The sequence below is a fragment of the Daktulosphaira vitifoliae genome, unplaced genomic scaffold (genome assembly GCF_025091365.1).
Source record: "Daktulosphaira vitifoliae isolate Bord-2020 unplaced genomic scaffold, ASM2509136v1 Scaffold_1, whole genome shotgun sequence".
Taxonomy (NCBI): domain Eukaryota; kingdom Metazoa; phylum Arthropoda; class Insecta; order Hemiptera; family Phylloxeridae; genus Daktulosphaira; species Daktulosphaira vitifoliae.
Genome location: NW_026099572.1, coordinates 69,323,786 through 69,336,994, shown reverse-complemented (window position 1 = coordinate 69,336,994; position 13,209 = coordinate 69,323,786). Strand labels below are relative to the sequence as shown.

The 13,209-nt window shown below is 28.3% G+C and overlaps 1 protein-coding gene across 2 annotated transcripts in view; it reads right to left on the bottom strand.

Annotated features, from left to right (window-relative positions):
• LOC126896899 (protein PALS1) overlaps positions 1-13,209 on the bottom strand; it is a 35,741-nt gene that overhangs the window by 19,092 nt on the left and 3,440 nt on the right. The window contains exons 3-5 of one of the 2 annotated variants that reach the window (XM_050670055.1): positions 11,880-11,989; positions 11,765-11,816; positions 1,755-1,909 (exon numbers count right to left, since the gene is read on the bottom strand). In XM_050670055.1, coding sequence (XP_050526012.1) covers positions 1,755-1,909; positions 11,765-11,816; positions 11,880-11,989 — 317 coding nt within the window. Of the gene's footprint in view, positions 1-1,754; positions 1,910-10,390; positions 10,674-11,764; positions 11,817-11,879; positions 11,990-13,209 lie in introns of those variants that run through there. The other variant, XM_050670056.1, reaches the window with a different exon arrangement.

The window sequence follows — 13,209 nt, the reverse complement described above, 5'->3', positions numbered from 1 at the left end:
ATTTATATTTAAATAAATGATTCGATTAATTAATTTTCAATAATTGAACATCAAACAAATTAAAAACTATTGTAATGATGATAACCAAATATTTAGCATTATTATTATTTGTGTACAATATCATTATTCTGAATAACCTTTTTTGTTAATGTTACGGTTTGTGATTATTTTATTTGTCATAATTAAAATTAAAACAAAGTAAGTATTACTGTACATTATTTCCTAATTAATTAATTGACGAGAAAAAAACGGCATAATTGATGATGTTATTTAACACTCGATCTTAAAAGCCCCTTATTTGATACACACACTTCTATTAGTAGTTTGATGTCTATTGGGTTGCGTACATCTGCCTTCACTTATTTTTTTAATATAAAATTTTTTAAATGACCAGAGTAGTACGCGAAATAAACCGAGTTGTATTTATCTTTTTAAACATGTTTATAGTTAAAGGCAGCTTTGTAAATATTAAATAAACTGTTTACAACTATTGTTAAAATACAAAAACTTATGCCACAGGATTTTTCTTAAAAAAAAAAGTAGTCTAATTAATTATTAACTAGTAAAACTTTCCTGGAATTAAATTTTGACAAAGCTGAAAGACTTTTTTAATTTTACCTATTCCAAATCACCTATATAATTCACTGAAATTTTTTTTTCAACTTAAGTTTTTAGTTCTTTTTTTAAGGTAACGTTTTATTCTAAATAGTACCGAAGAGGTACAATTAAATAATAACTATAAAATAAATACTGTGTAATGGTAATAGAATGTCGATTAATATTTTCACACCCACAACAAATATTTAAAATTCTAATATAATATAATATAACTAATACATTTTCAAGGCCACACATGTGTACAATGGAGTATATTTAAACCTATTATTGCATAAATTATAGGGAAAACGTTTGATAATATGAATATCACAAGATGATTCAAAGATATAGCACACGAATTTTAGATGTATACAATTAATTATACATGTATACTGTCATCATTGGTAAGATTTGCTACAATAATTTACTAAGTTAAATTACAAGCTTGTAATTAACATTTCACTTGAATTATACTTTATGATGGCAATGATAATAAATTGACAATTACATGTCTTATAATTCGTTGGATAATAAAGATGCGCATCTTCAATTGCGACTTAACAGTACATGTTTAAACTTTATATGTTATATTACTTATTCCACGAGTGTTTGTAAGTACGCAATGAAGCAATACTTATCTTACTAATAATTTTTAAAAAATGCATAATAATGGTGGATCCAAAAATAATTAAACTTAAGAAGATGACTATTAAATTTAAATAAACATAAGTGTCATTGAACACACACGGTGTAGAAAAAACTTACATGTGATAATATTGTTTTAAAAATTAATATTTTATCTTTTAATTGACTTGTAGTATAATGTAACTGCGCAATAATAAAACGATAAATAACCTATTTAAACCGAACAGTTATATTTTATTGCATTAACAGTAAATTTTCAACAATATTGTAGGCATTTTTTCATTGCAACTACATAAATCTTCAAAAACATCCCAGTTCCATTAATTTTATAGTTAAAATACGTGTTAACTTTATTATTTCATAGTTTGGATTTTAGAGCGTGAGAACGCATTGCAATGATAATTAATTGTTTTTTTAAACTAACAGAAGTACGATTTTATAACATCATTTGCTGTTCGCATAGACCACAGAGTGTATTTGTCTGAGAAGTAAGTCAATATAAAGTCAGTTACCTGATGAGCCAATTTGGTAATGTCGACTGGAGTGATGTGTTTGCTGGCAGCCAGCCGTTCCAATCGTTCTTTGGCTTCGTCCTCGATTCCAATGAAAAATGCATCATGAACTTGACCTAGATCAGATCCAGTTGAATCGATGCTAGTGGACACAACTGCAATAAAAGAAATGCATATCAATAAACAAAACTTTTCCCGTATATAAAAAAACAAAACAAATCAACGCAACTTCTATATTCCTATTTTCCCGCATAGTTTTATTTAGATTAGATCACATAATACATGACTATACTATTTCCAAGAGCTGGTTTTCGTAATTGATACAATCAAAAAGAAATTGATAACAAGTGACAACCTAGTACGTGTTTTAGAGAAACTTGTTTACTACGTAATTTTTTATGACCTACACTCTACTTAGAAATGTTTTAACTTAATTTTTCAGTAACCAGTACGTGTCTCAATAGTTAACAAATTGTAAAATTTAAAAATTCTAACTGATCTGCATAGTGCTGAGCCAATAAAAAAATTTAAATAAATCACAGCCGTGAACAACAATCGGCCAAAAATTACTTTTCAGATTGTTAAAATTATGTTGTACTTAACATTAGAGGTACGCAAACAAAACGATTAATTATTAAGCTTCTGCTCATTTCAGTGACGTCCACAAAAAAATACCTCGAGGGTCCCGTGATATATTTTTTATTGTACTTTATAAAATCACGTTATAAAATTTACAGTCACAACAAATAAAAATAAACAAAAAGGCAACTAAAAGTTTATCTTTCTCTAATATCTTTTATTTCATTAGCAGCAGGCTTTTTTGAGTAAGGTATCGAAGAAAAACCTGGGACGGCCCTCTTGTTACCGAGTAGTAAAATTCAGAAAGTATAATGACTATGAACAAAAAACGGGAAAATGTAACTCAAAAATACAAAAAGAATATTATAAAAATAACTTCTTTAAGGCTATACAATATGGAACCGATCTAACTGACAACTCATAACTTATGATATATAGAACATTTAAATTTTTATTTTTTTAATCAATTTGATCAATTGCTATTTTATGAAAAATAGTAACGTTTGAACGCGATTTTTATAGAAATGATTATCTCAAATCTTTGTTAAAAAATATTAGAAACATTTTCGTATGTTAACTACATGTGTCCGATGGTTGAACAAGTTAAAAGCGATAACAATTATTAATTTGTGTGATTCTTTCATAGATATCGTATTATTATAGAATATTCCTTGTTAGGATATTTGATAATTAATGCACTTATTCCCTATTATTCACGTTTAAATTTATGAAATATGAACCTATTTAATAAATAACTCAACATGTTTTAGATAACGTTTTTATAAATTTTTTTAGTACACTTAATTTTACTACTACTTGTTTTATCATGTCAATTACAGATACTTATTCAAGTGTTAATAATTTTCATTGAAAAGAAATCGCATACTGTTACAAGTAAATAACGTAAAACATAATGTTTACTTCTGTCCTTTACATAATATGAACTAACATTTGATACCATAGAAAAATCTTAAAAAAAAAAAAAACAAAATTTAACAAACTTCAAAATGCTGAATAAACATACTACTAAACTAAAATAAAAGTTTTTGATACCAAAATTTATCTTTTAAACTTATCTGTAAAATGGCTATCTTCAAATCTTAAAAAAAAATTTTAGTAAAAAAATGTATTTTTAAAATATATCTTGTAATTGCGAAAAATAATTAAAAACATTTAAATATAGTCTTAAATTGTAAACATTTATTTTAAAAAAAAGCATAAAATGTTATGTAAATCATAAGTTATATGAGTTGTCAGTTAGATCCACCCCGTGTACTCGTATCTGATATAGAAGAGGAAGAAAATATCGTTGCGATGTAGAATAGATTATCATACATTAAAAAAATAAAACAATAAGCTTTATGAGACTAAATTAGGAAACGTTAAAAAATATTTTCTCAAAATGTAATTAATAGTTTATTATTAATTTTAAACTGGTTGTCTAATTATTACCTTCAGAACTAAGTAATTATAATAAATTACACACAATCAAATGAAAAATATTCACATAACTTATAAGTATATCTACTATTAATGTTTTAGTTATTCGACCGAATTTCTGAACGCTATAAATTTTATGAAAAACGATATAGGAATTTAAAAATATATATATTTTTAATGCGCATAAAGGTCAACTTGTGGAAAATGGAATGAGGATAATTTGTCATTGACAAATTCGTACGAATTGTCCTATACGACTACAATAAACAATAGTAAGTCTACAAACAGCCACTTGAAAATGACCTCGCCTAGAATTATATAAAAAGTATACTGATAAAATTACCACCTATTGAAAAACGTGTAGGTACATATTACATAAAACTAATGATAAAGCGGAATTACTCACGTTGTATTGTTATTAAAAATAATGGTAAATCGGCATAAGTATGTAGGTGTACTAGGCATAAGTAAATTCAAAACTAGTAAAAAAATAGACGTAAATATTAGAGGATCAGTTTCTCTCTAGAAGTACTTAAATATTATAGATTAGACGTTGTACAATAAAAACGTGAATCCAATGATGGTAAAATGATTCATTATCGCCTGTTTATAGTATCTCATGGCTAATGCTTATTATGTATGCTTATTATTAACATGGAAACTATTTAAAAATGCATTTATAAGTTATAAAGGTGTCGATAATACGCAAATCGTGTTCTTCGAATAAACATACCTGTAATCTTCAAGTATAAGCACTATAATTAAGAAGTACAAAACTTAAGATTACCAATGTTGTAGATACACTAATAACTATCTAATGATTTACAATATCAATAGAGTATTTTAAAAACAAGTAAATATTACAAGATAATCTCGCGTATTACATAATAAATAAAGCATCTGTACCTGTTTTCTCAGTAATCTAATTTTGTATTAACACATTTTTTTTTTATTTTTTTCAAATAAACATATGTTTATTTAAATAACCTCCTTAAAAAAAAAACTTTTACTTTCGTTATACTTGGAAATTTCACTTTTCCTAAACGTTGTACTCAACCTGAAAATATTTAAATGACTCATAAATTTATAAAATTGGGAAATACCCAAAATTTGAGTAAAGGTATGACAAATTTCCAGAAAAAATAGACAAAAGCTACACCAAACAAAATATATGAAAAAAACAAAAATGGATTCCAATATTTTTATTAAAAACAATTTTTTCAGTAAATTTCGGTTTTTCATATAAAAAATAAACGTATATTTTTATTTAATATTCGCGAGTATCGAGATACATAAAAGATACTGCGAAGAGTATCATAATAGTACACTTGTGTCGTGATAAAAAAATGTACAATACAAATTCAATTACAACGGAAAACGTAGGTATCTTCTAGTGCACTATTATTTGCAAGGACAACCCACCTTAAGGTAAGCTCTTTGCCGGATACCGAGCGGAGCACGCAATAGTTGAGAGAGTAGGATGTCCCAAATGCGCCACCGTAAAAAACGCACAAATGATTTTGAATGCAACCTACGCGGAAAGTACTGTAACCGCGTGAGTATGTGCATTGGCATTTCCATACGGTTGTGCGGGAGGAGCTGCTACACGAACGGCACGCCGCTGATGGACCGAAAAAACACTGCCTCCCGGTGGATGTCAAGGGCAACCGGTCGCACATATATATAACATTATCTTACGGCAACATCGCATTACGTGAGTTAAGCGACGACGGACAAGTCTCCATCGACAATAATATATTGTTCTATACACAATAATGTTATACGTGTATGATAAATATTGTTTCTTTCCACTGAACACATTTACTGTGTTATTTAGCATCTTTAATTTCTAACGAGCGCACAGCATCAGGTCTCCTGTGCGACTTGTCGTCTTCAAGGCTTTGTCGGAAGTCCGACAATCAGTAACCAACGAAACGTTATTTCGCACCGAGTTAAAAGTCTGTGACAATGTTATTAAAAAAACAACTAACAATGACATTTAATTTTTTCAAAGATAATTTGCACTATTATCACAACCAGACGCCTTTGGTTTAGCAAAAAAAATTTCTTTTAGAAAGCTACAAAAAGTTCAAATTATAATGCATACGTGATAAAAATGAATTCTTGATAAAACAGAAAAGCGACAACATATATGATAATTTTTTTAGTTTACCTTTAGCTAAAATATTATCGAGTTATGATTCTACCTTTAATTCATTTCTGTCTAGCTGAAACACGTTTCTAAAATTTATGAAAAGTCAAATTTTTAATACTTCGATAAATTATTTTCGAAGATTAAACTTTTTTAAATAAATTGTCAAAAACAAAGAACGACACAACGATAAAGATGATAATTCAAGTTTCAACTTAGTTGGATACCGAAATAACTTGTCCATCTATTATAATGACAAAACATGAAGTTAAGGGTTAAGTTAAGACTACATGAGAGTTGAAATTATTCGATATTAGTCGGTGTTATCAAAATGCTTACGTTGGTGATTATCACATACATACAAAATCAAAGCGACGTTACGGTTAAATTATGAAAAATAATTTACTTTCGTTAAAAAAATCGAAAGTTTTATTGAGTCTTATGATGTGACAATGGCCATGATCACTTTTCTGCAGAGAAGTCATTGCCCGCTTAAGATATATTATTCGTCAATATAAAATAATATAATATTTTTTAAAAAGTTACTAACATGGAAACGAACTTAAATTGATAAATTAAATGCTAATTTAAAAAAAACTTTTTCAATGTTGACTGCAACATAAGCACTGCTATTAAGCAGGTTATGTCTACTGATAGTTAAAATTTGCAACCCACGAGCAATAAAAATTAAGACTTTTACACTTTCTCAGAGAAATAATAAATAAAAGATGAGTAATTTGTTTATGATTCAGTGTACTATTGTTTATTGTTCTACGAATTTTTAAAACATATGTTAGGCGTATATTGTTTAACAAATAAATATTAATATATTATTTGCAAGCATAATACACATACAATATAAACAATAGATACTCTTCAAAATTTTAATTTACAATTTACATACGCTAGAAATTGATAATTTTAGAACATTTAAAGACTTTAGGCTATAAATAATGGAATAACACATTTTTTTTTTTACAAAAAATAATTTAAAGTAACTTTAAAAAAAAATTGTGTTTTATTTCATTTCACTATGGAAAACAACATTGTAACGAAAATAAATGTAAATTTTACATCGTATGTTTCTAAAATAAGTTACATAAATTGTTATAATTATAATAAGTTATTTTGTGTTATTAATAAAATTTACATTAATAGTATTATTTATTAAATACTTAATTTTTTATAATTAATATACTAGGCAAGAATTTTCGTTCTAGTCTTTTATGTTAAGCAACAAATGGATAATAAATAAAAAACCAAAATAACTTATAGCCTATAGAGATTTTTAATGAACTAATATACGGGACAACACCTTTAAAAGTAATTAATTTTACATTTAAATCTTTGTGTTCGTTCGTTACTATCATTACCTAAAAAATATATTTCCAATACATATTAAGTATAATTTACAGTATTTCTTTGCTAGTTATTTGCTTAACAGTAAGACATTTTCATTAAAAGTTATCTGCCTTATTATCATACTGCTATCTTGATAAACAATGAAACGCATTAGGCAGTCAAATAAAAATAACTTAGTGAAGTTCCTTCATGAATTCACACAAGAAATTTTCCCTTGACTATTTTTAATAGCGTGAAACTATTTGAGATAAACTTGAAAAGTTTTTTATAAAAGCTTATAAATTATAATGATTNGCAGTCAAATAAAAATAACTTAGTGAAGTTCCTTCATGAATTCACACAAGAAATTTTCCCTTGACTATTTTTAATAGCGTGAAGCTATTTGAGATAAACTTGAAAAGTTTTTTATAAAAGCTTATAAATTATATCCTACATATAACACAAATTATAAATTACCCAGGACACGTTGTCGAGTTAAAAAAAAAATTTCCCCAACCTGCAAACTAGTTTTATTTACTGTACTGGCATACGTGAGATTCGAGGTTAACAACAGCAGCCGCAGCACCAAAGGCAAACTTGACCGACCGGTTCTTCCGCATGTGCGTTCTCAACTCTTTCTCTCTCATTTCGTCTTCCTAATACTAGTACACATATCCGCGTGTAGATGGATGTGAAAAAACACGGTTTTAGAATACGAGAACAAAATTCTGGTACTAAAGCTATTCGAGCTGATCTTACGACTACTGTTAAACGCCTCTTTTAGCACCGCGATGTTTATGAACGAGACGGGCTACAGCATAGAAACCATCGCTATACATTCATAATCTTAAGTAATTAAAGATAATCACTGCGTAATAATGCAGATGCTATGATATCCATTAAAAAACAGTAATTTTTTTCATTCCTTGGTAATATTAAAACTGTTTTATTTGAGTCACAAAAAACAAATTTAATGTGTCATTCTTGAACGGATATTTTATGGATCAAAAGTTTAAATCCTTTAACTATTCTTTTTTTCTTTTAACTTGAAGCAATTCAAATACAAACATAAGAACATATATATTTAAAAGATTATAATTATAATAAGATAAATTCTATAAGGTCCTGTATGAATTTTCCTTTTCAAATAAAAGTTGAATTTCTATTACCATTCAATTAAATTATAAGCATGTACCTAATGTTTGTTGCAATGACGCGTGTAATAACTATTTAATTATTGGTCGCACTAAATTGTATGATTACATTCTGCTATTTATTTTGAATTTGTGTACCACCTTTTTTTTTTTTTTTTTTTATTGTTTGGTAACGTCAATTATAGCCTTAATATTTTTGTGGAAGTATAAAAACATTATTTCCCATCAACAATATAATCACAGAGCTACTGATTTTATTTGGCATACGTTCTACTTCCTCTAATTTCAATCAGTTTAACAAAACATTAAATTTCGTTTGCTGCATTGCGGTGAACCGGAAGCCGGATGTAGGCACGTAAATATACCAATAGCGTGGGGGAGAATCGATGGTATATTTCCTAGGCAACCGGCAGGTATAATCAAAACATTCTAAGCAAAACTCTACCCTCCCTTAAACATTGGCAATTATAAAGCCGGTTAAATACACATCCAGTAGAAAGGATCTCATCGTCACGTGCCGATGAACATTAAATGTGTTACAAGTACACATCCAATTAAAGTAGTCAGCGGTTCACATTTGTCCATCAGCCATAGTGTTCGCTGTAAATGTATTGAATATGCCTGTATTTGTACACACGTGACAAAAAGACGACCCGTATTAGCTTTTCGGTTCATTTAGCATATCAACAGACAAAACACTCACAAGTGTCAATTATAATGTATTTGAAATTGTTTGAAAGTATTGTAAAGCCTATCCAAACTCGCGTATAATATGCGCGCTAGTTCAGATAGGCTATGCAATTTGTAATATGTTTATATATATTTTTATTTTATTCATACAAATGTATTTCAATAAATTACATTAAAATAGAGCTTAGCTTCTACGTTGCGGTCGTTCAATGAGTAAAATAGTAATTGCAAACAATTTTAGCAAGTTGGCACTTTCAGTTAATTAGAGCTTTGTCCAAAAGATTTTAGTCACGATATTATAGTACAATCAAACATCAAATCGTTACTATTAGTAACGGTCTTTGTAGGGTTTTCTTTTCAAATGAACAAACAAGTCTACGACTATAGTGAATTGTAATGCATGTGTACCTCTCGTAACCACTGAAAACTCACGAGAATCCTTACAAAAGTAATTTTGACGTCATCGAGGCCAAGGCAGTACAATGCTATTATTTCATTTAGATATACTACTAATAAATTAACAATTAATACATAAAATGCTATTGAATACACTCGCATAAAAGGTTTCCCCTAACATTAAAGAAAATCAATCTTGGGCTGCAACAAAATCGAGTAAAACATTTCTCTTGATGAAAAATTCATTAAATCAATATACACCAAATAGATTTTAATTTATTAACAATTAAATTCTTTTTTTAATATTTATGTGTCAAGGGAGAACATTTTTTTTTGATTTATTTTCAAGCTTAATGTGCGTGCATTGAACAACATCTTTTCACTGAACTTAAATTAAATTCATTTAAAATCACTTTAGTGGCTATTCACTAAAAAACAATTAAAACAGTGTGATATTTCAGCACACAAAGAAAATAATAATTTAATTATTTTTCCTCGTATTATTGAATTTTCCCAGTGATAAACAGTAAGCATAATGAGTAATCATACACGACGATATTACTTAAATTTTATGAATATTTTATAGTATTTTTATTTTTAAATAAAATAAAATGTTGAGAGAGTCAAAACAGTAGCTTATGTTCACGGCATAAGGCTATTGTATATCATCTAAATGCAAGCCAATTCAATATTATTTTGAAGTAGCTTTTTATAAAAAACGCTTGCGGTCGACATTATTTATTTTTAATTAAGTAAACTTGGATGCTAACGAAACTTTACATTGCCACGGATCACATGAACGTGCTGCTTGAATGTACCCTTGTGTTTACAGAGTATGTGATATTCATAAGAACCTTACACGAGATATTACCGAGTACACTTACCCTACACTTGAAAATGGACTGGCCAAATCACAGAGAAAAAGTTATCCGAGCAATTGTCGCATACGCCACACACTAATCCACTCACGCAAACACTCCGAAAAATTTGAACAAGCCGACAAAAAAATAGCATTAAAAACACACACACACTGCACTTTCGAGGTAAAGACGGTACCCGCCGGCAACGGGTGCGAACCAACTAACACGATAAAGAAACGTAGCGGTACGAAACTAAGTAAAACTTTGCTGGGTGTAATAGTAACAGCTAAAGGTAGACACTGAGTGGACCTGTTATTGGTGTTACCTGCTGGCGCGTACCTGTTGTGCGTATTGTGCTCGAGGTCGCTAACCGACCAGTGACGACAGTGGTCGAACACAGACGAATGTACGTAACCGGGTAGGGTTCCGGCCGTATCGTGTATTTAAGTAATATAAAAAATAGATACTCGGTTTAAAAAAAAAAACCGTACCGCTCTATTGCCACCGCGGACGTTGGCCGGCAGAGACCATACGAATCGTTGTAATTTTATTTTAATACTATTATTTAATCATGTTACACTTAATGTTGTGATCCTATCAACGTTGCAGCTCAGACAAAACACAGTATACACCTGTGTTTACTATTCCCAACATATGTATATTAATCTATTTTACAGTCAATAGTAAAAAGAAGTCAATTTTTGTGGGACGAGATTATAAAAAATAATACATCTTAAATGTTTTAGTGAGAAAAAAAACAGTGTTTAAGAAAAGCTTGAGGTAATTTTTCAAAAACCCAGCAATGTCGTCCTTTCTGTATTGTGTTACAAAAGATAGAAATCATCTAACTGGGAGTGATCCATGTGATAAATAGGAATAAAAATTGTCTAGGACAATAGATAGATACATCGTATCATCATAATTCGTCAAGTGGGGACTTGGTAATCTCTAGTTGCGCCTTTGCCTATCATTATAACACAATACTATAAGCTATGAAAATAATTTGATTTGCTTATGAATTTACGACGTTTTACAAATGACCATGTTGGTCTTTACAATAATGTAAGACGTGAAGTCGATAGGAAAATCGCGTTGGCATGAAACACACACTAACAAATAACAATATTTTATAAGCGATAATGTCAAGCTGCAGAGTTGTGTTACACAGAGTGACAGGGAAGTACTGTGAAAAGGGTCAGGGTGTACAAACACGACGATGGGTCAAATGCTGGAGACGTGTGTTGAATACTTACGTGCGCATTAAATTATTAGTTACTCAGTCATTTGTACTTCTTTGATTGCAAAACGCTGTTTAATTGTGAATATTGTTTTAAAAACAGTTTCTAATGTAATTTCAAGATAATTAAAATTAATTAAAATAAATACTTATAAACTCACCTTTTTTCACTCGAGGTTTTAAGTTCATACATATAGTTCGCGTGACAATACACTGTAAAATAATGTTTTATTTGAACATAAGAAAATAAAAAATAAATCTCAAGAATTATCTCACCTGGTATAAATATGACAGCAAGTCATCTCTATTCATTTCAGCTATTTGCTGTCCGTTAATAGCAAATATCTCATCGCCAGTTTCAAAATCCGTACGATCAACTTTCGAGCCTAAATCAGAAGATATTATTACAGTTTGTATCAAGTCTGGATATATAAGTACACTGCGGCAGTATTTAATTGACATTAAAAATAAAGCCATATAATAATCGCTAAGTTAAAATCAACTACATTTTTAAGTAAAAATAAACTGTAAAATATGTGTAATAAAAAATGTGTATCAATGCACGCAATTATTTGCTTTGAGAACACAATAAATTTATAATTTGGTTATAAAAATTATAATTTTATGCAAAATTTTTTAATTATGAGCAAAAATTGAAAAAGTAAACACACTATTAAAAGATAACTGATAAATTAAAAAAATTCTTAATCATTGATAAATTAAGTGGCCAATGTTAAAAGACCTACATCATGTTAATGATCATGTCAATAATTTCATGTTCGTGAAACTAAAATTTGATTTAAATATGTAAAATCCAAAATATAAAATAAACTTTATTTCAGAACTAAGGAGAAGTAAAATTATAATGTGATTTACAAATAACTTTACGATATTAACGACCTAACCAAAAAAATACATAAAAAACAAAATATCCTTTGTCGTAACGGTCGAATCATTATCAAATATTACATTATGCTTCAACTTAAGTTCCAATTCATTATTAAGTTTTCTTATCAATCAATCATCGATACGTTAAAAATCATATGATACATTATGTATGTTTAGATAATTACCCGTTTTACTATTCCTTTATTTTTATATCTCTATTTTATAAAGCTAGTTGCTTTTTTTTTTTTTTTGATCTATGTTTAAATTAAAAATTATTATATGGATGCGCTTTATCTATTGGGTTAATTTTCCAATCGACCACACAAATAATATTGATGGAAAAATTAGTTTTTGTGATAGGTTATACGATATTTTTGAACTGTTTGTAATCCAATATTGAAGTTATAAATGTATTAACGGACTGAATAAATTATAATACAATAAATAGTGTAATTTGATAGTCGAGTAATAATGTCAGAAATATTCAAAGAAAAATAAGAATAAAAAAATTAGTTAATAATGTCTTGTATAAATCAAAACAGAATAAAAGTAAACAGATTGTCAAACGCAGACTTTCTTGCAGCTGTTAAGCTTAAAAAACAACGAAGAAAGTTCAATTAATGTGAATCTTTTATGTATTTCTCGACTCATTATTTAATTATTAAATTCACATAATAAAAATTGAACTAGCTTTTTTAAATACCTCAACTGATAATTT